This window comes from Sturnira hondurensis, unplaced genomic scaffold (assembly GCF_014824575.4).
Source record: "Sturnira hondurensis isolate 20B ecotype Veracruz unplaced genomic scaffold, ASM1482457v3 Scaffold0013931, whole genome shotgun sequence".
Lineage (NCBI taxonomy): Eukaryota > Metazoa > Chordata > Mammalia > Chiroptera > Phyllostomidae > Sturnira > Sturnira hondurensis.
In genome coordinates, this window is record NW_028086562.1 from 1,772,844 (window position 1) to 1,800,777 (window position 27,934).

The 27,934-nt window shown below is 62.4% G+C and overlaps 1 protein-coding gene across 6 annotated transcripts; it reads left to right on the top strand.

Annotated features, from left to right (window-relative positions):
• The first annotated feature begins 505 nt into the window (after positions 1-505).
• On the top strand, positions 506-27,683 carry PLEKHG5 (pleckstrin homology and RhoGEF domain containing G5). 6 transcript variants are annotated; one of them, XM_037062068.1, is made up of 22 exons: positions 506-651; positions 1,480-1,556; positions 16,348-16,477; positions 17,359-17,461; positions 17,800-17,860; positions 18,183-18,274; positions 18,620-18,756; positions 19,027-19,172; positions 19,597-19,791; positions 19,870-20,058; positions 20,390-20,485; positions 21,195-21,245; positions 21,533-21,682; positions 22,028-22,138; positions 22,269-22,418; positions 22,507-22,644; positions 22,775-22,894; positions 24,998-25,130; positions 25,217-25,332; positions 25,435-25,619; positions 26,124-26,900; positions 27,178-27,683. In XM_037062068.1, the coding sequence occupies exons 1-22, from the start codon at positions 648-650 to the stop codon at positions 27,185-27,187; spliced, it is 3,171 nt and encodes a 1,056-aa protein (XP_036917963.1). In that variant the 5' UTR covers positions 506-647; the 3' UTR covers positions 27,188-27,683. The 6 variants fall into 6 exon arrangements, with proteins under 6 accessions (XP_036917963.1, XP_036917964.1, XP_036917966.1 ...); XM_037062069.1 differs by lacking the exon at positions 27,178-27,683 and having other exon boundaries at positions 26,124-26,904; XM_037062071.1 differs by lacking the exons at positions 506-651; positions 1,480-1,556 and adding an exon at positions 3,597-3,747.
• The last annotated feature ends 251 nt before the right edge of the window (positions 27,684-27,934 follow it).

Sequence of the window (27,934 nt, forward strand, 5' to 3'; positions counted from 1 at the left end):
ACATTGATGTTTCTCTCCCTCTCTTTCCCCCTCCTTTCCCCTCTCTCTAAATAAATCAATAAATAAAAATTATTAAAAAATAAATGGGGGGGGCGCTTTCCTGGGGGCAGGTGGGAGGTGAGGGCGCAGGAAGTCGCCCTGACCTGCATTTCCACTTTGATGGCATCGTTTGGACCAGGACATGAGGCCAAGTGCTCTAGCATGCCCGTATTCCCACTTTCTTGGAGATGGAGAAAATGTCTCCTAACCCATCAAAACAGAGGTGTTGGTCTTCATTGTGGTGGCTGGGGGGAATATGGGGGTCGGAGGACGGAGGGACCATGGCCTTTGGTCACACCTGCGACATTCCAGAGGGGAGTCGGGTTGACTAGCGCCGGGCGCCCCAGCAGACACCCCACCGCGAGTGAGGGCGGGGCGGGGCGGGGCGCGGGCCTCCGAGGCCAGCCCCCAGAAGGCGGGGCCGCCGTGGGAGCTCCGCCTGCCGCCCACCTGCCCCGCCCCGCCTCCCGCCGCCGAGGGTCCCGCGGCCACGGTGCTCTGGCCTCTCCGCGCACCCCCGCCGATCCCCGCCGCCGTCGCGCTCCCCCCAGGACGGCCCGCGGCGTGCGCCGCCCTGCTCGCGTCCCGGGCCGCCCGGCGCCTCCTCCATGGGTGAGTGCGGGGCCCCCGGCCGTTCCCCGCGGCACAGGCCCACCAGCCCCGCCGCCTCCGCGCCCGCTCGGGGAAGGGGCGGGAGGGCAGGGGGCGCCGCGGTGGGGAGCTCGGTCCCCGCCTCCTCTGGGGAAGGCTTGCCCGGGGTGGTAGGTGGGCCCTGGTCTCGGAACCAGGGGATCCAAACTCTGCCCCCATGTTGGGGCCCGCGTTAGCAGCACCCCTCCCCCTGCCCTGCGAGCTGGCTGGGGCGGCCAGCCTCTCTGTCCCTCCGCTGCCCCCTCCGCCGTTGCACCCCAGCCCCTCGGAAAAGAGGCGGCTTGGGGCGGGGCGGATTCTGGGTCAGAGATGGACAGCGGGTACGGGGGCCACCTGGGCTTCTGAAGGGCGTCTGCACAGAGTGCTGTGGAGGTCAGGGGCAGGAAGGGATCCTGGACCCTGAGAGCCCGCTGCCCCCCAACAGCCCTGCAGGGATCTCCCGGGAAGTCAGGGGCCCCACAAGGTCCCTGAGCCACCTCCCCGCAACGGTTGTGGGACAGAGGGAGGGAGCGTATTTCCAAAGCCATTTCTCCCCGTGGAATCTGGACAGTTTCTCTGGGGAGCAGCAACCAGAACAGGGCTCTGCACAGAGATTCCCGTGCAGATAAGTTGGCATTTAAAAGAGAAAGGGACACTGACCTCCTTTGAAGGGAGGTTTGAGGAGGGAGCCCCACCCATCCTCTGAGGGGGAGGCTACGGGGGCCCTGGGGGAGCCTGGGTGCCCCTGTCTGGGGCGCACCCTTCCCTGGGCCCCACCCGCCTGATAACCTCCTGCTGTCTCCCCCGCAGACGCCAGGAGCCTGGCCGAGGGGAAGGGCCTGCGCTGTCAGAACCCCGGCTGCATGGACAAGGGGCGAGCGGCCAAGGTAGGGCGCCTGAGGGCGCGGGGCTCTAGTCATCCTTTTTGCCTGGGTGCGGACATCCACGGGACCCCTGCAAGGGCGCAGCTGGCTCAGCCACAGTGCCGTCTGGTTCACGGGTGGCTGGGGACACTGGGTGACTGGCTCGGAGCAGTGGGGTGGGAGGACTGCCGAAGCAGGGACAGCAGCGACAGGAGCGCCCCAAAGCTGTTGTCTTCACTTCAGCTCCGAGGTGACAGGAGCTGTGGCCCCACATCACGGATGAGGGAGCTGAGGCTCCACCGGGCGGGGGTGGGGGGGTGGGGGAGGGCCTCCCCCTTCCCAGTCCAGCTGGCCCCTCCCTATGACGCTAGGCCGCTCTTCTGGCTTGGGAATGGGTCAGGGACACTGTGGAACTTTGGGACAGTGACTGTGGTCCTGGGGCTGACGAACTGGTCCCCGAGCAGGGAGGAGGCAGACCGGAGGGGTGATGGTCGGTAGGACGCAGCACCGCTGCTTGTGACGTGCTGGGCATTGAGCCACACGCTTTCTGTGCCTTGTGCGCTGTTTGTGGAAGCTGTGCTGGGGAGGCGTCATGGCCTCGTTTTCCTGGTGAAGATACCGAGCTTCCGAGAGGCCCTGTGACGTGTCTGAGACCCTGCAGCTCCACAGAGGCCAAGCCAGCGATTGAACCCCTCCCAGCCCCCATTCGAGAGACAGTAGTAATAACAGCCACAAGTAACCGCGTCTCAGGCTCCGAGGACCCAGTGTCACTTCCTGCAGGCCTTCCGAGCTTTGTCCTGTCATTATTCCCTTTTACAGATGGGGAAACTGAGGCTTGGGGAGGCAGTGGCTCTCCCAGGGGACACATCGCTAGGATGTGGTAGAGCTGAGATTTGAATCCAGAGCCCAGGTCTGGGTGATGCCAGAGCCCGTGTCCCTAACGCCTGTGTAGCCTGGCTCTGCTCTGCCAGCTGCAGGAGGTTAGAAATGCCACTCCCTCCCCACAGACCCCCCATCACCCGCCTCCACCCAGACACACAAGCATACGTTCTGCACAGGAAGACCACGTTTAGAAGGAACAGTCAGAAGGAACAGTCAGAAGGAACATGGAGGGCTGTTCTGGGGGTGGGGAGAGGAGGGGGAGGCTTCCAGTTGCCGTGGTCACCGGGCAAGGGGGCGGTGTCTGTGATTCAGACACAATCTGCTGGCAGGGATGGTGCCTGGCAATGGGGCTTTGGTGTTGGCTGGATGCCTCTCCCCCAGATGGGGGCTCCTGGCAACAAGTTGGCCCCATGACCCCCGCCGTACAACCCGCCATGGGCCTGCACAGCCCTGTGTGCAGCTGCTTCTGGGGCAGGTCCTCCCAGCTGCTGGGGCAGGAGTGCGGGCGCGGGGGGGCGGGGGGGGGCAGGGTCCGGACTGTGCAGAGGCGAGGCCTGTGGGTGAGAGCTGGTTTTCGAGCAAGCCTGGACCCTCCGCAGTCCGCAGGTCCTAGCTGCAGCTCAGCCCTGGCCTGACTGGGACTCAGCAGTGCAGGGACAGCAGCATCAGCAGCTAGGGGGTTGCCAGGCCTCCAGGGGAGAGGCCAAGCCCTGTCACTGGTGGGACCCACTTTGGGACACATGCAACAGACTTCAGGGACCTGAATGATCCGAGGGAGGAGGGCCAATCAGGGAGGACGGCTGGAGGCGGTGGCCTCTAGTGGAAGTAAAACCACCAATAGGGGAGCAGGAAGGGGGCGTTGCCACAGGCAGGAGTGCAGAGTCTTGCCAAGGGATGAGGCGGCTGGAGGAGAGGGTGAGAGGAGGTGAGAGGACACCCACCTTGGCGGTGACCATAAGCACTGAGGACCGAGCACGGGTATGTGCCCAGTGGGGTGTTAGGCCCTCACCCAGCCCTGCGAGATCCTCAGGGGAAGAGCACCATCGTTACTCCCACGTGACATGGGAGGAGCTGAGGCTCACAGAGGGTGAAAGGACTGGCAGAGCCTGGCCTGGAGTGGGGGCGAGAGCCTGGCTCTTCGTGTCCTCTCCAGCTGCTCTAGGAACAGCCAGCAGGACACAGGAGCTTTCAGGAGCGGGTGACATCACCCAGGCACCTCATCAGCTTCGAGCGTCTGCCATGGCAGGCCCAGTCCTGACCCTGGAGGTGTCCAGGAAACGAAGTGCCTGCCTCCAGGAGCTGACCTCCTCATCCCGCTGGGAGGAGGAGGGAGGTGAAGCCTGGGCTGTGCCATACTGGCCCCCAGGCTGTCCTGGAGGCAGGGCCATCTTTCAACAGGGCTGGACCCCTCTGCTTCTGGGCCCACCCTGGAGGTTTTATTTGAACCACTCCTGGGTGCTGAGAATTCTGAGATGAATCAGCTGCCCCACCCCTACTTCCTTCCCCTGGAGTTCAATCTGGGGGCAGGGAGTAACCAGGATGGGCTTCCTGGAGGAGGCTGCTGGCATCCTGAGGAATGAGGAGGTGCTGAGATGGAGGAGAGCTGAGTGAGCAGGGAGCGATGTTGGGGCTGTAAGGATTGAGCACGGCCTGGGCGATGGGGAGAGGGAGGCAAAGCTGGATGCGGAGCACCCTGATGTCAGGCGAGGAGTTCGAACCATCTGCCTAGGATAGCAGTCCCCAAGCTTTTTGGCACCAGGGATCAGTTTCCTGGAAGACAATTTTTCCACTGAGGGGATGGTGGCAGGGCCAGACAGGAGGCAGGGCTCAGGCGGTGACACCAGGGAAGCTTTGCTCGCTCAACCTCCTGCTGTGCGGCCCTTTCCTAACAGGCCATGGACCTTTGTGGGTCCATGTTGGGGACTGCTGGCCAAGGAGACCCCCCAGGATGAAGGTGTGTAGAGTAGCACACACCTGTGCACTCCAGGGTCAAAGCCCGCCCATCTCCAGCTGCATGGCGCCGGGCAGGTCACTGCACCTCTCTGAGCCTCAGTGTCCAGGTGAGGTGTGATGAGGATTGAGAGAGGCTGTGCGTGTGTGGTGCTCGGCACAGAGTGTAGCACACTGCAACCGTGTGCCCATCCACCACAGGAGAGAGAAGCCCCCAGGCTTTGGGTGCACCTTCCTTCCCCTCTCTGAGATCTGAGACCACCCAGGGTTCCATCCCAGACCCCAGCCAACTCCACCCAGCGGACCCGTGGTTATGGTACATCGGTCCTGTGCCCTGGATGAGTGGAGCTCTTGGAGTCCATGGGGGAGATGGGGAAGGGTCACTTCCTCCCTCCTGGGGGGCCAGTGATGATGTGATGGGTGTTCCCACTCTCCTGCAAGGGCACCACCAGCCGGACAGGGTCTGGGCCCTTTGGAGCCAGGCTCTTTGGTCCAAGTCTGTGGAATGCACCCCAAGTCACAGGAGACATGGATGAGGACCGACACTGGCCCTGGAGTATTGGACTACCACATTTGAGGGGACAGAAGGTTTGGGTGTTCATCCTGGAAATGCACCCCTCAGGGCCTCATCCCCAAACACAGTTAATGGTCTAGCAGCCACCAGTTACTCAGCACCTGCTGTATGCCATGCCAGGCTTCCCCACAGGGACCTCAGCTAGTCCTTGAACCCCCACATGGCAGTGGGGATGACTGCCTCTCCATTTAGGAGACAGCTACTGAGACGCAGGGAAGTGAAGTAACTAGCTAGGGCAAGTCAGGCCAGGTCTGCCTGCCCCCCTGGAGGAGCTGCCAGGAGGAGACCCTGAAGGGCCCTGGCAGAAAGATGAGTAGGTGACAGTTTGCAACAACTGAAGCCATTCCCTGATGCATGTAGGTAGTGAGCACCCCGTGCCTAGAAGTATTCAAGCAGAGAGAGTGGAAGTTGTATTTGCTGACTTCAGAGTTCCCTCCCAGCTTAACAATAGGCTATGAGGTGGCAGGGATGAGGGTGTATGTGTATGTCAAGGGGAGGGGTGGCCCGATGAAGCCCAGGGGACACGTGGAAGAGGAAGGGGTGGATCTGAGGTCCCTGTAGAAGAATAATGGGCCGGATGTAGTGAATAATGGGACAGGGAGTCACCTACTCTCCCGGGGATAAGAGGTAGGAGGCCAGGGTGCTCTCAAGGGTGGCCAGGTGCTGAGTCTCTGGAGATAACCAGTCCTTTCAGGTGCTGGACAGCTGTGGAGAGGTGGCCGTCCAGTCTTCACCTGGAGAGAGGGGCAGGGCCAGAGAAGCAGTGCAAATGGAGCTCCTGCTTTGGAGTAACTTAGAAGGGGGACGGGGTACGCAGGTGAAGGCCTGGGGCACCGGGCCCGGATAGGCGGAGGCATGGCCCAGGACATGTGGCCTGGCCGAGGGAAGTAGCTCTGGTGTGGATCCAGCCCCAAGGAGGGAAGCACCTGCCAGGAGGGGGCTGCAGGCTTGCTGAGGGGCCCTGGGGACGTGCTCTCGGATTGGGAAAGTGCAGGTGGACCTGAGCTGAGGCTCTCTGGCTCAAGAACTGCCCCAGGGTGACCTACGTCACTGCACCCACCTCAAGGGAAGGGGGAGGTGTGCCGTGGGGCAAAGGTGCCTGCCGCCGCAGCGGTGCCCCTGTATCCCCATGCACTCCCTGCACCCCCAGTTCCTCCGGGAGAAGGAAGCTGGGAAGCACCAAAGGGCGGGATGGCCCCTTTTCCAGCCATGCCAGGCTTGAGCCAGGAAAAAAGAGGGGGACGCAGAGACAGGCAGGCGGGTTTCTCAGGCGCCACCGAGGCGCAGTTCAGAATCCAGCCCTTTATAGTGGAGAGGAAGCTAGCCTGGCTTGGGGCGATTCCCAGGGCCGGCTCGGCCTGCCGGTCCCTCTGCCTGGAGCCCCGGGGCCCTTCTTGCGGGCTGGAGCAGCCTCCTGCCACGGGGCCTCCCCGAGGACTGGCGAGCTACTCTGTCTTCAAGCCAAGGTTAAAAACCGGGGACTTTAAACTTTCTGGAGATCTGTAAAGGGCCAGCCTCCTCAGGGACAGTGACAACCGCCTCGCCCCCTCTCCCCGCAACCCGGACCCTAGATTACTCCCCGGGCTCAGGCTGGGCTTCCTGCCACCGCCTGGGTTGCCCCGTTGGCTGCCTGGCCCTTCCCGGGATGCCGGCGCTCCCCTCACGGAGCCAGGCGCGCCAATGGTACGTCCCGGCCCGCCCAGGTGGTAGCGCCCGCGCCGGCCTACCGTAATTCCCCAACGCCCGGCGCCCGCGGATCAACAGAGCCCGCCCCGCCCCGCGGCTCCGGGCCCCCTAGTCCTACGCGCCCCCCGGGAACTGGACAGTCTTGGCCCGAGTTCCAGCTACAGGGTAGGAGACGCGTGTGTCTAGGTGAGTCTCACTGGGAAGCTCGGGTCCGGACGGATTGGGTCCGTGAGCCAAGGCTCCCCCTAAATTAATGGATAGAACCCGGAGTGGAAAGTCCCGCGGAGTCCCAGGCCCGCGGGTGGGCAGGATGGGCACCACTAGCTCTACTTCTGAGGGTGGAACGGGCCCAAGCGCCTGCCCCCGCCCCTGTGATTCTAGGGGGTCATCGGCCCCGAGATAGGGCCATAGAGAGGCTATGGAGCCCAGCCCCGGTGTGAGTTTTGTTGCCTGGGCGCAGGGCGGTTGGGGGCCTCTGCGACCCTGCCCCATTTGGGCGGCTGAGTTTCGTCCCAGGCAGAAAGTCCGCTAGAGGCCGGCAGGGGGCGAGAGTGCGCCTCCGGCTGTGGGGTGGCTGGGGGCAGATGGGAGAGGAGGGAGGGAGTGCAGATGAACTCAGGAGAGGCCCTGCCAGCCTGGATCAAAGGCAGGGGAACAGAGGCCAGGGGTCCCTGGGCCTGCAGATTCCCCAGTAACTTTCCCCAGGCTTGGGGGGCTTGAGGCAGATTTTATTGTTCCTCTGTGCCTTGGCCAGGGTACAGGCACACATTCGGACCCAAAGCCATCCCTAGACAGAAAATTCCAGAGAACTAGCCAGTGCCCTCTTTGCACAGATGGGTAGGGGCAGGGTGCGGTGGGCCCCAGGTGCCAGTCTTCAGCAGCCCAGGCACTTGCCCTCGCCCCCTTCCCTTCCAAAAGGCCTTCTTGTGCTGGAGAAAGGTACCAGAAGGCACCAGTTGTGATGCTAGGGTCCTGGGCTCCAGGGTTAGGCACATACGTGTGGGTACAGGACAGGAGACCAGGCAGGGCCGCTGCCTCTCTCCCTAGCACAGGGTCCCGACCAGACTGCTTGCTCTCTGGGGAGGAAGGGGCCTCCCAGGCTTCTGGGGCCTGTGCAGTGGGCCCGGCCGGTGGACAGGTTCCCTACACCCCTGCCCTTTGCCCAGCTCAGGGCAGGGCCTTAGGGCAGGCTCTGCCTCCTGGTGGGCCCCAGAGCCCAGGGGACAAGGGCTGAGGCCCAGGCCAAGGGGAAGGGAGGAGCTGGGTAGGCCTCTGGGAATGAAGCGAGCAGCCTGGCAGAACTGGCCCGGCCCTGGCTGACCTGCCCACGCACGCAGCTCCCACCCCTGGATTTCCAAGGTGCCAGATGGGGCCCTGGGGCCGGTTGTCTCCCAGGGGAGTGTAGCCCAGGTGGGAGCCCTTGGATAGGGGTGTCCCTCCAGCCAGGGAGCCCCAACTCCTGGTTCCAGGCTTATCTGCTGGGGGCAGAGCACAGAGCTGACCCCAGACCTTGCTCCATACCTACGATCGCTCCAGGGCAGAGACCCCCTCTCCCACGGCAGATCAGGAGTCAAACCAGGAGGGGCCCCCCACCATTGTGGGGGTGGGGGTGCCCACAGGCCTCTCTCTCTCTGGGGCTGGAAAGCTGGTGCTAGGGGTGAGTGGGAGGGGGCTCCTGCCTTGGAGACTCCATTATTCATCAGCCCCAGCATCTGGTTCCTGGGTATCAGTTTCAACAAGCCAGTCCTGACTCATGAGCCTGGAGCTGGGGCTGGGCTGGGGAGGGGCCCCTTCCCCAGAGAGTCAGAGGCTGGGACCTCCTGGGCCTGCTGTGGGGTACAGACTGTTTCAGCGCTATCTCCCAGAGAGGAGGTGGGAACCGGGAATCTGGGGGGGGGGTTCCCACTCCTGGTACAGGGTGGCGACCTCCTGTCCCCCACAGCTCTGTAGGCTCCTTGACCTCTTGGCCCCGGGGCAGCAGGGCCCTGGCCCTGTAGGAGGAGCCCCTATCCAGACTGGAAAACCAAGCGGGAGCACGGCTCAGGGCTGGGCCAGGGCCCGCTCACCCAGGTAACTTCTGGTGCCCTGCCCTGGTCCAGCCCTGGTGGTCTCCATTTGATATGACTTGGTTGCCCGGGGCCAGTGAGTTACCCTAAGCTGGCTTTGGAATCTGCCTTGTCCCCAAGGGGGTGGCTCTCAAGGCACTGCTGCCTGAGCCACCACGTAGCTGTGCCTGAGACACAAAGCCCAGGTGTTCATTTCGCCACTTACTAGCTGGCGGCTTTGGGTCAAGACGCCGAACCTTTCCAAGCCTCCGTTTTGTGGCCCGTTCAATGGGGACAGTAACAGTGTCTCCCCCCTTGGATCCTGGAGGAGAGTGAACAGGATATGCTGCTCCAAACTCCTGGCACAGGCCTGGCACTTGGGAGGGCTCGGCTGTCTGCCTGTGCAGCAGTAGCCGGGGCAAGGCCACCGGGATCTGATGTGGAAACCGACCTGCCCCAGCCAGCAGGCCCGAGGTCATGGATGCCAGAAGGCAGAAGAGAGCCTGTGGTCGGGCAGGGGGAAGGCCCTGTTGACCACTGGCCACAGGAAAGGACTTCCTGGCTGAGACCTTCCCTGCCCCAGTGCCGTCCTCTGGCATGAAGACCCCTTCTCTGTCGTCTTCATCCGGTCACCGTCGAGTCCGCACTGGGTACGTCCTGGGTGCCAGGACTGTTGAGGTGTTGCGGGTGCGTGTGGGCTGGGTAGCCAAGGCCCCTGGCCTCCGGAGAGGGTGTTCTAGCGGGAAAGTGACCACAAAGAAGCTATCAAAGAAGTAAAATAACTTCAGGTGCTAATAAATACTTAGAAGGAAAGAATTCCGTTTCAGAGATCTGAGAGGGAGAAGGTGAGGGGCTATTTATTTTCAGAGGGGGATGCAGGCCTCCCTGGGGAGGCAGCGTTGACGCTGGGGCGCAGTGCCAGCCCTTGGAGGGCTGGGGCCCACGGTGTTCCAGACAGAGGGCCTGGTGTGGGGGCGCTGAGCTGGTGAGCGTCAGAGAGGAAAGGGGCCGGCGTGTCTGACCCCCATGCGGGACTCACTGGCCAGGAGGTGGGGTGGGAGCCAGGCTGTGCGGGGCTTTTATCCTAAGCCATTGGAGAAGTTTAACGGAGCGAGAGGGGGTTCCCGTGATGAGGCTTTACTTTCCTAGAGGTCTGAGCCCCGAACAGCGCCCCCTGGCGGTGGGGTGCGGGGACGCACGCAGCGGGAGGACCTCGGGAAAGCCAAGTCGGGCTGCGGGGTTTTCCTGACCCGTCTCACCCTACTCCTGGGGCTCCCAAAGGAATACCTTCCACGCCCTTTCCGCCCGGCGCCTCCGCCCCCCCGCTTCCGTGCCTCCACCTGTGGTTACCCGGCCCTCCCCTCTCCACCTCGGGCGCTGGCCCTGGCAGGAGGAGCAGGGTCCGTGCCCCAGGCTGCGAGGCGGGGTCTCTGGGCTGTGCGCTGCCGCTAGATGACCCTTGGGAGGCCCTCTGAGCGCCGGATGTGTGGCTGGGCAGTCGGAGGTCAGAACTGAGAGGGGTGTCCCGGGTTGGACGGGGAGCGGGGTCTGAGCACTGAGGGAGACTGTGTCCCTGTCCCCTGTCTAGTGCTGCAAGCTTTCAGGAGCTCCCCTGGGAGAAGCAAGTCCAAGAGGGGCACTTGGTGCCGGGGTGAGGGCTGTGGGTCAGCACGGAGGCCGGGCTGGCGTAGGCGAGGCCGGGACCCCGCTGGTGGGGCGGATGTTCCTGGCCCCCTCTTTGTCCGCCACCCACCCCTCCCCGTTCCCGCCGGGGTCCCGGGCTCGGCGGGGGCGGGTGCGGCTGCACAATGGCAGGAAGCGGGGCTCTGTGCTTTGTCCGGCGGGCGGCGCAGACCGCCTCTTCCTCCGGCCGCCATGGGGACGGGTCCCGGCGTCTCCGGGCACCGCGCGGCCTCCAGACCCAGCCCTGGGGTACCCTCCCGGGACTTGGCGTCCTACTGGGCTGGGGGCCACGCCCGCGACCGGGAAGGCCAGGTATGGGGAGCCGGGGGCGAGGATAGGGCACGCGGCGCCCGAGCCCCCTACCCGGGCGCACACTGGGGGACTGGGGCCCTGAGATGGGTGTCCCCACCCCCACCACCGAGGGGTCCAGGCGGCAGAGGTGGGTTGCCCACCCTGGTCTTTTGTGTCTGAGGCTGCCACCGGACACACCTGTGGGTCCCAGGCCCGGCTCAGGGCCAACCCTCCTCCTTTCCTTCCTAGGCCCAGGCCCTGCTATACCCCTCCTGCTCCTGCCTCTGGCCCCCGCCCTTGGATGTAGGGGGAAGGCACTTCCGGTGCCCCAGCCCTATGGGGCAAGGCCTTGACCATGTTTCCCAAGGGACCCCCCTCTGCGTTTGTAAAGTTGCCGTCCATTCGGCTCTCTGCTTTTTGAGAGGCCGTGTGAACTGGCTGTACCATCCTGTGGGCTTTCCATTCTCTGGATTTAATCTGGGCGCTTTGGTTCCTGGATCCCCCGCTGCCCCTCCCCCACTCCCCATGCCCTCAGGGTGGAAGTGGTGGGCAGCAGGGAGGAGGGCAGTAGGCACCTGGGTCTGAGAAAAGGGGAAGGGGTTGCCTCACTTTGGTGCCGGGAGGCCCCTACCCCTGGACCGAGCTGTAGGAGACCCTGCGGTTTGGCCGTGGAGATGGGGGAAGGGGTGGGGGAGCAGACTGTGCAAGGGGGCTGTGCCCACCCAGTGGGGCTCCTGGTTCTCCCTGGGGGTTCCGGGAACTTCATCCTCAGCCAGACCTGCTGTATTAAGTGAGGATCCCGGGCCTGAGCCTAGGTGCTGCAGGGAGGGTGGAGGCAGAGTGGACTGCTGGGCCCGCCTGGCTCCATCCTCATCAGTGGTAGCGGCGACGGTCATGCGCAGTGGAGGTGCCGAGGCCGCACGGGCACGGAAGCCCACCACATTGCTGGGAAATGTCTTCCCAGGTCTCCCCAGAAGCCCAGCACCTCCACGGCGTGGGTACACAGTAGGTGCTCAGTAAATACTGGATGGATTTCAAATCTGCCGTAAGGAGCGAAGCTTTGTGTAGACTCTGCCATCTCTTTATTGGATGGATATTTTTATGAGGTTGTGGCACAGAATCAGGGACTTGGACTGCAAGGGTCCCAGGGACCCTCCACAGGACCCCTGCCACCAGGCCAGGTTCCTGCCATGTCACCCCCATCCACAGTGAGGCCAGGGCCCGTGTGACCGGCAGGCTGGACTCAGGGTGAGAGGACTGCAAAGCTGGCCGATTTGGGGGCTGCTGGGGGGAAGGGCTGATGAAGGCGGGCCTTCCCCAGATGCATTGTCAAGAGAGGTGCCTGGGGGTCGGGGGTTCAAGAAACTGCAAAGCCAGACCCTCTGGCAGTGTGCCCTGGGGGACTCAAGGTGGGCCAGGCAGAGTTGAGACTGAGGACAGCAGTTTTCACGCTTTCTTTTAAAGATTTCGTTTATTTTACTTTTTAGAGAGGAGAAGGGAGGGAGAAAGAGGGAGAGAAACAGCGCCACCTACTGGGGACCTGGCCCGCAACCTAGGCGTGTGCTGTGACTGGGAATTGAACCAGTGACCCTTTGATTCGCAGGTTGGCGCTCAATCCACTGAGCCACACCAGCCAGGGTTCATGCTTTCTTTAGATGAAGTAGACAGAACTAGCTGCTTTGGTTGAAGGGAGCCCTTCCACCCTGTCTCGAAGTCCCAAAACACTGTTGAAGACCCCTGGAGAAGGCTGGAGTGGGGGAGGCACCTGGCACTTGGGCTGTCCTGGGGAATCTGGGCCGTCATGTCTACAGCTCCCTGGCCGGGGCTCAGTTCCCTGAGAGCAAATGTCCCCCTTAGCCTGCCACTTTTCTGTCTGACAGAGGCACACGGGGACTCAGGAGCCAAACCACTGATTTCCTACTGTCCCCACAGCCTGGGGGTTGACCAGAGACCTGCCTCCCCCACTGGGCACTCTGTCCTCAGGCCCCTGAGAGATGGTGTGAATGTGGTGGAAATCCGCCATCTAGGGCTATACACGCTGGGCTCAGCCCTGGCTGCCCTGGCTGTGTGACCTTCGACAAGCTGCTTAACCTCTCTGAGCTTTGCAGTCCTCTTCTGTAATACAGGCGTGACCAGCGTCCCTGCTTCCTGAAGTGAGGAGCCCCTAGTGCAGCCCCAGGCACACAGGCAACCACATTATACGTGCGAATCAGACCTTTCAGCCACTTCCTGCCTTCAGCCATGGTTCCTGTTGTCCAGGCTGTCCTCACCCTGTCTGTTATCTTGAAAATTTCTGATGGGGTCTCCCCGGCCCAAAACTCTTCAGTAACCCTCCATAAAAAAGTGTTTGTTGAGCGGGCAGGGCTGCAGGCAGGGCAGTGCGTGGGGTCCCTGCAGGGCAGACAAGGTGTGGAGGCGAATGCGTGAAACACGCAGGTGTGGGATGGTGGGGAGCGCCATGGAGAGGAAGGGCGCCGGAGGGAGGGGTTGGAGGAGCTGAAAGGCTGGAAGGGCCAGAAGCCAGGCGACTTTGGAGTGAAGACCTGCGGGGCGGGAGGCAGCCGGTTCTTCAGTCTCTGGGGAAGCGTGGCAGGCCCAGGGACTAGCAGAGCCAAGGCTCCGAGGGGGGCTGTGCCCGACAAGGTTGAGGGCCAGAGCGAGCCGGGATGGGGACGCAGGACAGGGGGCCAGCAAGTCCACATGCTTGAGTGACAGGGGAGGCCACCACGGGGCTCTGAGAAGGCATCTGTGTCTCCTCTTTGAACAGGGTCCACGCTGGTCCCACGGAGAACAGAGAACAGACTGGAGGGTAGGGTGGAAACAGGGAGCCTGTTAGGAGGCCATTGTTGAAATTCAGCGGCAGTGGGGGCTGTGGGGGAGGGGGCAGTGCCGGCTGGAGAATGTGGCCTGGCCTGGTTGAAGCTGCAGATGGTAAAGGTGGGGAATTTGGGCTCTGACTGGACGGGGGTGTAACAGAAAGATGGGAGGTGACCCCAGGGTTTATGTCCCAGTGTGTGACTTCCTGGGGCTGCCCTCGCAAACTGACCCCAGCAGGGCGGCTTTAGAGCAATGGCGGGCAGTTTGTTCTCACAGCTCCGCGGGCCAGACGCTGGGGCCCAGGCTTGCGCGGGGCGTTGGCGCCTTCGGAGGCTCTGGGAGAGGGCCTGTCCCTGCCTCTTCCCGGTGCTCCTTGGCTTGTACTCGCGTCACTCCCATCACTGCTTCTGTTGTCGTGTGGCCTTTCCCCCCCGCCATGTCTCTCTCTCTTAGTATGAGGACACTAGTCATGTGATTACTGCACAGTCCATACCTATGATTACAGACTTCAGTGTGCTCTCATCTTCACTAATGACATCTGCCACGACCCTACTTCCGGACAAGGTCTCATGCTGAGGTTTTGGGAGTTAGGACTGACCCTGTCTTTTTGCGGGACACACACAACCCCTGTCTGGCACACACCTAGATGGCGCTGGGTTGATGGAGCTGGTCGCAGCTGCCTGGAGAGGCCGGGAGTCCACGTGCGGAAGTTTTCCGTTTGGAATCTAGGGGAGGAGGGAGGAGGTCCGTCTGGCCTCCTGGTGGAGGTGCTGCCTGGAGATTCAACTCTGGGAGCCCACAGCGTGTGGAAGGCGTTCCCAGTCCTGATATCAGCCACGTCTCAGGAGGTGAGGGACAGACTCACAGAGCATGGGTCCTGGGGACAGAGAGACCACCGATGGCAGATGCCGGGCCCCGTGAGAACAGACAGTGGGCTTGCCAGGGGGCCTGAGAAGAGTGAGTTCGGTGTGCCAGGCAGGGGCACAGGCTTGAGAAAGAAGGTCTGGGAGACACTGGGAGAGCCAGAAAATGCCCAGGTCAGGTGTCGCGGTGACATTTGGCCCAGGCAGGAGTCTCGAAGGAATGCTACTGCCCCAGAGTGTGGGACTGCTGGGGGACAGACCACTCAGAGTGCCACCCCGCAGATGACTCATTCATTTACACAGAGAACAGGGGCTTTGCCAAGGATGGCGAGGTCCCCAAGTGACCTGTCATCGTGGGTGCACAGAAGTCGCACAGCTTGGTGCCCCTGCCCAGAGGCTGGGCCAGCTGTGCCGAAGTCCTCCAGACCAGTCCACCCGGAGGGGCTTTCTGCCAGACCACTGGCTTGGACACATCAAAACTCTCAATGTCACAGAAGACCCCCCAAAAAAGAAAAAGAAAGAATGGGTGCATTTATTCTTAAAGAAATACCCAGACACAGCCAACTGTGTGTGCGGACCTTGACTGACTTCTGAACGGGGAAAACATCAATTTGCACGTTTGCACGACTGGGAAACCTCAGAGGTGGACTCTTCCTGGACTGGACACTGTGGGCAGGGAGAGGCCCTGGCATCAGGTCGTGTACAACGTTCGCACTCCTGGGCGACATCGGGGTTTCTGCGCCAGGGGCGGGGGGGCCCCGAGAGCCAGTGTGGCGATATGTGAACAAGCAGGGAAGCGGGAAGGGTGTGCGGATATCGTGTTCGTCTACAACATTCTGTTGGTTTGAGATATTTTAAAACACGGAGCGGGGAAGCAGAGATGAGAGGAGAGACAGGGAGGTAGTGCGTGCGGAGGCCTGGTTCAGGGAGCACAGCTGTACCGCAGTGGTACCAGGGACCAGTTTTGTGGAAGACAGTGTTTCCAGGGACCAGGGGGAAGGAGGGGATGGTTTGGGGTTATTTCAAGCACATTACATTCAAGCTCACCTCCTGTGCGGCCCGGCTCCTAACAGGCCTGGGCTGGTACCAGTCCTGGGGTTGAGGACATCTGCTGTAGAGGAAGGAGGGAGATGGAGCAAAGCCAAGGTGGAGAGGGGACAGGTTGGTGTGGATAGGAGGGGCACTGAGGACGGAGGGGAGGGCAAAGGCTCAGTCCTGTCCCCACACCATGGCCACGGGGGTGCGGATCTCAGGGGGAAGGCTGGCCTTGGGTTGGAGCCGGACCAGACCCCCCACAACCCAGGGCAGGTGGGCAGAGATGGTGGGGGGGAATCAGGGAGCCTCGGCCTCTTGGGGCTTCTGTTTCCCTCGAAGAGTAGGAAGCAGAATCGTGGGGAGAGTGTTTAGGGTGAGAGGTGGGAGGTGGAGGAGCAAATAGGAAAGTCATGCGTGTCTGTGGAGGGGGGAGCATGGGCCAAGGTAATGAGGTAAACCAGGGACCATGTCACCAGGCGGCTGTGTAGACACCTTGAGGGAACCCAGACTCCAATGCCTGCCCCCGACGCCCCCGTGTCCCTTCGCCACCTGACTCAGGAACCTGGGCAGGGTTGGCTGGGCTGTGGCCAGAAAGGTCGTAGAACCAAGGGCAGAGGCTCCGAGTGGCCCGTGGGAGGGCCATTCTGGTCAAAACTGTGGGGGCCAAACCAAAAGGCAGCCCTGGGCCCCGAGGTTCAGTTCGGGCGCCCTTTCTGCCCGGGCTCCAGGAAAAGGCCTTGGCAGCATCTGCCCTCTGGCCACGGCCCCTTGGCCCTGCCGTGCTGGGCAGGGCTTTGCTTTTCCCTGCGTCCCTCTGAAGAGACACAGAGCAGTGCTCTCGAGACGCGTGTTGAGTGGACTGCTGAGCACACGGGACAGAAGGGGGAAGGACGGTTGGAAGTGGGGAGTGGCCGCTTGGGGGTCAGGAGCTGGAGCAGGGCCTGCGCGGTCCGGGCCCCGCCCAGCGCACCCCCCCCCTCGCCGCACAGGTATGCCACCACGCAGATTGCCAGCAGCTGCACCGCCGGGGACCCCTCAACCTCTGCGCGGCCTGTGACAGCAAGTTCCACAGCGCCATGCACTACGATGGGCACGTCCGTTTCGACCTGCCCCCGCAAGGTGAGCGCCGCTCGGGACGCCCGGCCTGGCCCCCCAGGGTCGCTCCGGGTCCCCTGTCTGGGGGCTCGGTGTCTCTGTAACTGTTGGAGCCGTGACGGGACCATCAGAAGGACAAGAGTCGACTGTGAATGAAACTCAAGTCCTCTCCGTCCCTTTTGTCCTCACAAGAGAAAAGGCTGGGCTTGTGCCCCGTCTCGGGAGCGGTCCTGTGTCTCCCAGGGGCTGGGTCTGCGCCTCCCACTGCTGCCCCGCCCCTGGCTGGGAGCCGGCGTGGAGAAGGTCCCTTTCTTCTTGTCCTCCGGCAGGGGACTTCTGGGCCAGTCTTCCAGCCAGGAGCAGAGGGTGGGGGGGGAGGTCAGAGGACCTTGTGGCAGGAAACAAGAAACCCCTCCTGCTGAACAGAGACCTGGCCCAGGCCCTCCGCCAACTGGCTGTGCTGGGGTGCCAGCCCTTTGTCTCCTTTCTCAGCCGGACGGAGGCACGAGGAGACTCTGCCCCTCTGCCAGGGCCTCCGGGGACGCTGGGTATGGTCACAGGTGGGGGAGGGGCGGCCCAGCAGAAAGAACCACGGACCTTGTCCCTTTGGTGACCATCCCAGAGGCCGGTCCCCCATCCCTAGTTCACAGAGGGGTGAACGGAGGCTGCAGGTGGCCTCAGACTGAGTGGGACGTCACCTGCAGTGTCATCTCAGGGCCCTCGTTGGTTTTGAGTCAGGGTGTGGACGGAGGATAAGCGGTGACCACGCCCCTCTCGTCACAGAACCAAAGGGCCCTCGCTCCCTGGGGGGGTCACAGGGTCAGCAGGCAGTTGTCCCTCCAGAGGTGGCCAGGCTGGAAGGCTGAGGAGAGGGAGCCTGATCCCACTCCCACTCTACTCCAAAGGCTCTGTCCTGGCGAGGAACGTGTCCACCCGGTCATGCCCCCCACGCACCAGCCCTGCAGTGGACTTGGAGGAGGAGGAGGAAAGCCTGGTGGAAGGCAAAGGGTAGGTGAGGGGTAGGTGGGCAGAGAAGGCACCTGAGGGGCCCAAGGTCAGAGATCCAGGCACCAGAGGCTTCAGAAGGGCTGACTGGAGACCCCTCCCTGTCCCTGGGGCTGCCAGCTTCCTGAGGGAGGCCACCTAGCCTAGGCCAGCCTCCAGGGCTTCACCTGACCAGGCACCACTGGGTGTGAGCCCTGTGTTAGCCACCAGAGGGCGCACAGCCTCTTCGTGGGCCCTGGCCTGCCTGAACGCCCCTGAGTTCCCTGGTCACCTGGGGTGAGTAAGGTGTGGGTGGGGAGCCAGAGTGTCTCTAACCTCTGAACTCCCTGGCTTCCCTGCAGGGACCGGAAGAGCACAGGCCTGAAACTCTCCAAGAAGAAAGCCAGGAGGAGACACACAGATGTAAGGAGCCCAGGGCTGGCAGAGGGGTCGGACAGCCTCTGCCTCCCCCAGGCCCTTCCTTTCCTTCCCACGACCCGGGGCGGGGCCCAGGGTGTCCCTGCCTCGCCACCCTGCCCTGCAGCCGAGCACTGCCCACCTTAGCCAGGTGGGAGACGTTCCAAGAGCTCCTCCCTCAGGCAGGAGGGACGCTGGCAGCCTGCCTGGGGCAGAGCCCGGCTGGCCAGCCCCTGCACTCCCTCCCCCGGCGGGGTTCCCATTGTGGACCCTGGGCTGGGGAGAGCGGGGCACAGGGCTGCAGAAGTTGAGAGCTGCATCCTCTCAGGACCCAAGCAAGGAGTGCTTCACCCTGAAGTTCGATCTGAATGTGGACATCGAGACGGAGATCGTGCCGGCTGTGAAGAAGAAGTCACTGGGGTAGGCTCGGTGGGCGGGCCCAGCCCCTGCAGAGAGGAGCGTGGTGTCCGTGTGGTAGCCTGCGAGCGTGTGCCCCCCCCCACCCACTGTGGGCAGACCTCAAGGTGTGAACACCAGCATGAGGGAGCAGGTGACAGGGCCTCTGTGCCCTGCCTGCGTGGCCCGGTCCCTGAGTGTGGACCGACCTGTGACAGTGTCTGCCCTTATGTGTGATAGCAATGTGTGTAAGCACATGCAGGACATGGGGGAGTGTGTATGTGTCCCCGCAGGTGGAGCTGGGGCTGTGGCTAGGGTGGGGGTTTGTGTGACTGACCCCTAACAGACACAGCTCCCGTCCTGGGGTAGGGAGGTGCTGCTGCCCATATTCGAAAGGAAGGGCATCACACTGGGCAAAACGGACATCTACCTGGACCAGTCCAACACACCCCTGTCCCTGACCTTCGAGGCCTACAGGTTCGGGGGACACTACCTACGGGTCAAAGGTGAGCAGCAGGCTGGGCAGGAGAGTGGCTGGGGCCTGGCTGGGCCTCCTGGAGAGGAGCGCTTCTCCCCCAGCTCAGGTTCCTGTTGGCCATGGCCTTGAGCAAGCTCATTACCATACAGGTGTCTCTCCTGGCTGGTGGTGGGTGTTGGCTGGTGCTGGCAGGTGGGGTTTCAGGGAGGGAGTTTCGGTTAGGCCTTGGTTGGGATCCCTGGGAGAGAGAGGGCTGGATCCCCTCCCGACCTGGGCTTATCCCCTAATGCTGCCCCAGCCAAGCCAGGGGACGAGGGGAAGGTGGAGCAGGGAGTGAAGGACTCCAAGTCCCTGAGCCTGCCAATCCTGCGACCAGCCGGGGCCGGGCCCCCGGCCCTGGAGCGAGTGGACCCACAGAGCCGCCGGGAGAGCCTGGACATCCTGGTGAGGAGGAGGGCCCTGTCAGGGTGGGGGGTCAGCAGGGGCCCCTGGAAGTCAGCTGGGGTCCTTGTGGCTCCCTCTCGGGGCTTTAATATACCATTCTGGAGAGTGGGGCTGGCTCTGAGAGTTGGGGGCCCTCATTGGGTCTAGGGTGGTGGGTCTGTCTCCGAGTGTGCTGGTGCCCAGAGAGCGTGTGTGTGTGTGTGTGTGTGTGTGTGTGTGTGTCCCAGCAGATGCTGCATGGGGAGCCGGACTTCCCGTGTCACTGGCTGTGTGTTATGGGTCACTTTGGAGCTGTGCTTCTAAGCACATCTGAGTGCGTGTGTGTGTGTGTGACTGTTTTTTTCCTCACATGCTCTGGGCTTGTGGCTGCACGGGGCTGTCGTGGCAAGGCTGGGGCTGGCCTTGACTGCCTCTCCCCGGCCAGGCCCCTGGCCGCCGCCGAAAGAACATGTCGGAGTTCCTGGGGGAGGCCAGCATCCCTGGGCAGGAGCCCCCCACGCCTTCCAGCTGCTCGCTGCCCAGCAGCAGCAGTGGCGGCAGCGACAGCTGGAAGAACCGGGCTGCCAGCCGCTTCAGCGGTTTCTTCAGCTATGGCCCCAGCACCAGCACCTTCGGCCGGGTATGTGTGGTCCCATGGGCCCTGGGTCGGGCAGCGGGCTGGCCTTGACCCCTGACCCTGAGCCTGGTCTCCCTCCAGGAGGTAGACAAGATGGAGCAGCTGGAGAGCAAGCTGCATGCCTATGGCCTCTTTGGGCTGCCCAGGCCGCCCCGGAGGCTGCGCTTTGACCACGACTCGTGGGAGGAGGAGGGAGATGAGGAAGAGGATGAGGACGACGCCGGCCTGTGGCTGGAGGACAGCTGGCGGGACCTCATTGATGGACACGAGGTGGGTGCCACCACAACCCTTCTCCTCCCTCTCCTGGGGAAAGAGGGACATTATCCCCCTACTTGGTGGGACCCTTCTGAGGACCCAGTGACAGAACGTTCCACAGGACAGCCCCGGCAGGCTGCTGTCATCGTTAACCCACTCTGGGGAACCTCAGTGTGTCATTTAGATGTCCTAGTAGCAGAGGAGGGCCCAGACCTCAGGGGCCTCCGTGTCTGCACTGGTGGAAGGAAGTTCCACTCAAGGTTTCTCACCCTCCCCCCCACCCCCGGCGGCCCCCCGGCGGTGCCTGCGCACTCTGGTTCCTGGCCACCCCCTGCCCTTCCCGCAGAAGCTGACCCGGAGGCAGTGTCACCAGCAGGAGGCAGTGTGGGAGCTCCTGCACACCGAGGCCTCCTATATTAAGAAACTGCGGGTGATCACCAACGTGAGTATGGGCTGCAGGGCCGGCAGCCACCCCATCTGCCTCTACGGCCTCCTCTGGGTGCCCCCGAGCCGAGTGGGGGCCTTGGCAGGAGGATCAGGTGCCAGGCCGAAAAGGGGAAGGAAAGCCAGAGGAGGGCTGCACCCTGGGCAGGACGTGGTTCCCACGGCTGGGGCATGGGGGGGTGGGGCTTCCGGGAGGTTTGGTGGTTGGAGCTGAACGAACACAGGCCTCATTCTTTGACTCACTCATTCAACCGGTATCCCCCAACACCTGCTGGGCGCAGGTGCCCTGCAGCCCACACCCTAGGTGTGGAGACAGCGTGGGCAGATGCTGGGGAGTGTGTGTGTCGGGACTTTGACCGGGGGGCGGGGGGGGGCACCTGNGGGACTTTGACCGGGGGCGGGGGGGGGGAGCACCTGCCCTGGGCTCGGGGGTCAAGGAAGGCACCCCCTGAGCTGAGACTCAGAGGCTGAGCCAGGCCAGAGGTGAAGGAGTGTCCGTGGCTAGGCTGCAAGCTTGGGTCCAGGTGAGGTCTGGGCCAGGTGACCCTGTGGTGGGCTGAGAGGGTTGGACCTTTTCTCAAAGGGTGAACCCTCTCTGTCCCAGGGTGCCCTTAGGAGGGTTAGGGGGTAGAGGGGAGCCTAAGAATCTGGGTGGGGCATCAGGACTGGGATCACCCCCCTAAGCTACAGCACCCCTACCCCTGCAGCTGTTCCTGTGTTGCCTCCTGAATCTGCAAGAGTCCGGGCTGCTGTGTGAGGTTCGGCTGGGCCCGAGGGCCGGGAGGGTACCTGAAGAAGTGGACCTGGCCCCGCCCGGGCACAGCAGGAGGGTGGTGGTGGGGATAGGGGAGGGGCTTAAGTAAGGGCGGAGACAGATGGGGCGGGGCTGGAAAAGGACTGGACCACACGTGGAGTAGGCCTAGGGCAGAGCCCCGGCACTGGAAGCGGGGAAAGGTGTAGGGTTGACAGGGTGGGACGTACAGGGGCGGGGCTAGCGGTTACAGTAGGCGAGGGGCGGGACCGAGCGCTCCTCTGGGGCCCCTAGGTGGATGCGGAGCGTCTGTTCAGCAACATCCCCGAGATCGCACGTCTGCACCGCAGTCTGTGGGGCACTGTGATGGCGCCGGTGCTGCAGAAGGCGCGCCGCACGCGGGCGCTGCTGCAGCCCGGGGACTTCCTCAAAGGTTTCAAGATGGTATGGCCTGGGCCAGGAAGAAGCGCGGGTGACACAGGGGCAGGGCTCGGGGGCCGATCCCATCTGCTTGACACCCCAACCTCCCTTGAACCAATGGCCCGGAATGACCCCTAGTGGGTAGAGGCAAGGAGTTCTGAGTCGGTCACCCGGGTTTACCCCAGCTGGCCATCTTACCCTTGCTACCTTACAGAGGGTGGTCACTCTCGCCATGGCTCAGTTTCTTCATATAGAAAACCGGGATCATAGGCTTGCCACCCGCCGGGGTGGTCGCCAAAGTGCAGCCAGGAATAGCCTGAGCAGGGCCCAGCCCTCTCCGCCAGGTAACCGGTGTTTCTTCCTCGCCAGTTCGGCTCCCTCTTCAAACCCTACATCCGGTATTGCATGGAGGAGGAAGGCTGCATGGAGTACATGCGTGGCCTGCTGCGTGACAACGACCTCTTCCGGGCCTATGTCACGGTGAGGGCCGGGGAGCAGGCTGATGGGCAGGGGAGCAGGACCCCACGCCCACCTCAGCTGCAGGTGCTTGGGCGCCAGTGGTGGGCGTGGCCTGTCCTGAGCCCCACCCCCGCTGCTCCTCCCGACACAGTGGGCGGAGAAGCATCAGCAGTGCCAGCGGCTGAAGCTGAGCGACATGCTGGCCAAGCCCCACCAGCGGCTCACCAAGTACCCGCTGCTGCTCAAGTCCGTCCTGAGGAAAACGGAGGAACCAAGAGCCAAAGAGGCTGTCGTCACCATGGTAACCAGGGTGTCGGGTGGGGCTCCCTCTGCGGCTCTCCGCCCCTCCTTGGCACTGGGCCTGAAACAGCTGTTGTCCGCCCCACCAGATCAGCTCTGTAGAGCGCTTTATTCACCAAGTGAACACGTACATGCGACAGCGACAGGAGCGGCAGCGGCTGGCGGCCGTGGTGAGCCGCATCGACGCCTACGAGGTGGTGGAGGGCAGCAACGATGAGGTGGACAAGGTGGGCGGCCTGGCCCAGCTCAGAGGGAGGGTGGGCCAGACTGGAGTCTCGCGTGAAGACTCCTAGTGGAGTGGAAGGTCAGCCCCTGACCTCTCCTACACCCGTATTCCCAACCCCCACTACCCCCCAGCTCCTGAAGGAGTTTTTGCACCTGGACCTGACTGCGCCCATCCCTGGAGCCTCCCCCGAGGAGACCCGTCAGCTACTGTTGGAGGGGAGCCTGAGGATGAAGGAGGGGAAGGACAGCAAGGTGACTCTTGGGGACACCCCATACCCAGGGCCCTGCCCCCCTCCTTCCTGCCCCGCAGGTTTGGACCACCCCTTCCAGGGCTGCTACTGGATGGGGTCAGTGGTGCTCAGCTCCCCAGCCACTGGCCGGGGGGGGGGGGGGGGGGCGGTGCACAGTTTGAGAACAAATGACCTTGGGGTCCTATGAGAGATAATTACTTGCCTGCATTTTACCCTTTTCCCCCTCCATTCTGGAATGTAAAGCTCTTTTTAATTATGGTTAACACGCAGCATGATATTAAAGGTGTATAACAGGGAGACTTCATACTTACACGCCCTACAAAGGGATCAGCCCGAAGGGCCCGCTGTGCCAGGATGTGTGACGTTACTGACGGCTTCTGTGCTGCACTCGACACGCCCGCAACTCATTTACGTCACCACCGTAATTCGTCCCTCTCCCCCGCCTCGCCTTTTTGCCCACACGCCCACTGCCCAGCTCTGGGGCCACTGCCAGGTTTCCTGTATCCCTGAGTCTGTTTGCTTTGTTTGTTCATCTGTTTAGTCGTTTCGATTCCACGCTTATGTGAAATGCTACAGCATTTGTCTCTGACTTATTTCACCTAGCATAACCTGGTGTCACAATTGGCAAGATTTCATTCTTTTTAAAAATTTTAAATATTTATTTTTAGAGAGAAGGGAAGGGAGGGAGAGGGAGAAACATCAATGTGTGGTTCCCTCTCCTGCGCCCCCTCCTGGGGACATGGCCTGCAACCCAGGCATGTACCCCAACTGGAAATCGAACCTACAACCCTTTGCTTCACAGGCCCGTGCTCAATCCACTGAGCTACACCAGCCAGGGCAGATTTCCTTCTTTGTCGTGGCTGAGTAATCACTGCAGTGCGAGTGTGTACATAGTGCACGCATGCGTGCACACACATGTGTATACCCACTTTTCATCCACTCCTCGGTCGAGGAGCACCTAGATTGCTTCCGTATCTCAGCTCTTGTGGGTGACGCTGCTGCGAACATGGGTGCCCGCGTCCTTTTCAACAAGTGCTCTGTTTTCTTCAGAAACACGCCCGGAGTGGGATTGCTGGGTCCTTCTTTGTCTGTTGTTAGAGCCTTTGTTTTAAAGTCTGTTCTGTCTGATACCAGCATTGGTACCCCAGCTGCTTTCTCTGTCGTTGTCATCGTTGGCACTTTCATGAAATATCCTTCCCTTCCCTTCCTTTTTGGTCTGTGTGTGTCAATCAAGTCTCATGTAGGCAGCGAGTGTACAGGTCTCGTTTTTTCAGCCATTCAGTCGCCCTGTGTTTTTTCAGTGGGGTGCTTAGTCAGTTTACATTTAAAGCAATTGTTGATAAGTATGTGCTTATTGCCATTTTAATTGTTTTCATACTATACAGTATTTATAAGTGGTTGGGGTACTACATTTACTGTATGTTTGCCTTTACTAATGAGGTTTTTAAAACTGTTTTCGTATTGCTGGGTTTTCTTTTCCGTGACCTTTCCTGGGATGCCGGTTTAGCAGAGATGAACTCCTTCAGCTTGTGCTTGTCAGGGAGGATCTTGCTCTCCCCTTCAGTCCTGACTGATACGCTTGCTGGGCGTTCTTGGTCGCAGGGTTTTCCCTTTCGTCACGTGGACTCTATCGAGCCTTCCCTTCTGGCCTCGCCTGCAGTCGACTCTTTACAAATACATAGGGTCACAGGCCGTGGGCTGTCTGTCTTGCCCACCTGGTGCCGTGTGGGTTCCTGGGGGGAGGGGGGAGGCAGGAGCCCCCAGGGGACAGCCCAGACCCGCCCCCCCTGCCCTGCTCCTGAGCTACGTTAACCCTTGAGGTACACTGTGCAACCCAGAGCCACAATTTTAAAATTACCTCCCTTTTCACCTTTCGTGTCAAGTTTTAATTGAAATAAGCCACAAGTAGGTAGCCCGATGAAAGAAAATGACCTCACTTTGCCTTTTGCTTTTGCTCTCAGGTCCGTGCGGGAGGGCAGGGGAGGTGTTTGACAAACGTCTGAGCACCCCCAGGACAGGGTGTTGCAGCAGACAGGCCGAGACCCCTCCTGACCTTGACCCCTGGCCTTGACCCCTGGCCTCTCCTCCCCCTGCCCCCACTCAGATGGACGTGTACTGCTTCCTCTTCACGGACCTGCTCTTGGTGACCAAGGCAGTGAAGAAGGCTGAGAGGACCAAGGTCATCAGGCCACCGCTGCTGGTGGACAAGATCGTGTGCCGGGAGCTGCGGGACCCTGGTGAGGACCCGCGTCCCCGCTCCCGGGCCAGGGCTGGGATGGGCAGGGCCCGCTGTCTCCGCTGACGCCGAGCCCTTCCTAAGCAGGCTCCTTCCTCCTCATCTACCTGAACGAGCTCCACAGCGCCGTGGGGGCCTACACGTTCCAGGCCAGTGGGCAGACTCTGTGCCGAGGCTGGGTGGACTCCATTTACAACGCCCAGGTGAGGGCAGCGTGACATGCGGGTGGGCGGGGCAGCCGGGGTGGGGGGGTGCTGCAGCTCACAGCCCGTTCTGCCTCTGCGCACCGCCTCTGCCGCCCACAGAACCAGCTGCAGCAGTTGCGTGCGCAGGAGCACCCGGGCAGCCAGCAGCGCCTGCAGAGCCTGGAAGAGGAGGAGGACGACCAGGAGGACGAGGAGGAAGAGGAAGGTGGGGACAGTAGCACTTCGGCTGCCAGCTCTCCCACTATCCTGCGTAAAAGCAGCAACAGCCTGGACTCCCAGCACTGGTATGCTTGCCCGGGACCACCCAGCGGGCCGGGCAGGGCACGCGCTCCAGCCCAGGACTCCTGACCCCGAGGCTGCAGACAGGGGTAGAGCCTAGCTCGACCCCTTTGTCCGAGCGGCTTCAGGTCATGAACCCAGTGGGGGCGGGGGCGCGGTCTGTCTTCCAGCCTGGAAGCATCCAGCCAGGGCTGGCCAACCATTTTCAATTTGACCACTGACTCTGACTCGTTAGTAGTAGCTGCCTGCAGCTGAGCTGAGAACTCTTAGGCTATATCCAGCCGAAAAGGGCTCTGGTGGTGACAGATGCCGTTCCTGGTGTCTGTTGTGGGCACAGGGGTCAGGGAATCGGGGGCTTTCACCCCACGTTTGCTGTCTCTGAGGCCGCCAGCGAGGAGGACGGAGATTGTAGACTTTTGTGTTGCCTGGCACAGGGCTGGAGCAGGCCGGCCAGGGTCCCTGTCTGTGCTCACTCTCTCCGCCCCCCGTCTCCCCATGGTGGCCCGCAGTGCCTCGGACGGCTCCACGGAGACCCTAGCCATGGTGGTGGTGGAGCCCGGGGAGACGCCGTCCTCTCCCGAGTTTGAGCATGGCCCCTTCAGCTCCCAGTCGGACGAGACGTCTCTCAGCACCACTGCCTCATCGGTCACGCCCACCAGCGAGCTGCTGCCCCTGGGTCCTGGGGACAGCCGCTCCTGCTCCATAGACTCTGCCTATGGCACCCTGTCCCCCACGTCCTTGCGAGACTTTGTGACCCCAGCCCCCGTGGTGGAGCCAGCACCCCGGCTCCCAGAGTCACCACAAGCCCCTTCACCCTCACCCTCTCCCCGCCTTCGCCGCCGCACCCCCGTCCAGCTGCTGGCCCATCTGCCCCACCTGCTCAAGTCCAAATCCGAGGCCAGCCTCCTCCACCTGCTGTCAGGGGCCACCACCCGTGGAGCGCCGCCCGCTCCCAGCCGCAGCCGGTCGGAACTCTGCTTGGCCACCGCAGCCACTGGCACTAGGACTCAGGGCTCCCCGCGGCGGGCTGGGCCCAGCTGGAGTTGCGGGGGTGCACCACGCACTGGCAGTGGGCCTCAGCCATCAGAGATGGAGGATGGAACCCCCTACCTGTCTGGGGGGCCTGAAGGGCCCGAGGGGAGGAGCAGAGAACTGCCCTCAGGGGCCTCACCCAGGGCCCAGCCCGAGCCCTCCGCAGGAATCTCTGCCCAGCACCGGAAACTGACGCTGGCCCAGCTCTACCGAATCAGGACCACCTTGCTGCTTAACTCCACGCTCACTGCCTCGTGAGTGGCCTGGGCAAGACCGAGGGCAGCTGCCCCAGTGTGCTGGCACAGGGTCACTGCACCCTGGGAGAAGGCGGGCACTGTTGTGGCTGGGAGTAGGTGGCATCTAGGGCTGTGGGTGGAAGAGGGGCCCTGAGGCCTGCCCACCCTCAGGGTGAGGGTGTCCTCAGAGAATGGTGATGACGGACTCTGAGAATTCTAGGGGGGTGGACAGGGTGGCCAGGGTCCCTCTGAGTGGCATCAGCCAAGGAAGGACTGTCTTCCCCCTCCCCCACAGGGAGGTCTGAACAGAGGGAGACCCCGAGGGTACCACTGGACCACCAGACAGCAGACAGCATGCCTTCTGGGGCATGCCGGCCCCTGTTGCCTTGTGCGCAGAGTGCTGGGCGGGATCCCCGCCGCCGCCCCGGGCTGATCTGCACTTTGCCAGACAAGAAGGAAACAGAGGAGGGTCCGGCAGAGTCCCAGGCCTGGCTGCAGTGCCCCTCAGGACCAGCCCCCCCCGCCCCGAGTCGCCAACTTCACTAACCTGCCCCCCACCCCCACCCTCAATTTTGTGTCTGCTGCTCCCCAAAGTTACCAGCTCTGATCCACTGGGCTGGTCTCCCAGGCTGCCCCCCTCCACCTTCATCTGGCCCCAGATGGGCATTTACCTCCCTCACCCCCTTGTCTTCCTCCCGAACAGTTCTGCTGGCCACCCCAGGCTGGGGTTGGGCTCTGTGTAAAGTTGCGTATTTATTGAGCTTTTTGTTCTTTTATAAAGACTTGTATGTGCTCCACTGAGAAGAGCCCTTTGCTTTTGGAACCTGCCCCTTCCAGGATGCAGGTGCACTGACCTCCTGCCCCTCCCTCCCTGGTCGGGCACTGCTGGAAGAGACTGTGGGAAGCAGAATGAATTAGGGGGCCGAGGTCACCAGACCAACACCCAGAGATCAACCCTGTCCCCTTCCACAGCCATGAGGTCCACCATCAGAGTCCCACGTGGTGCCTCTGGGGACCCTGCCCTGGGTGGGCCTCCCATAGAACCCCCCTCC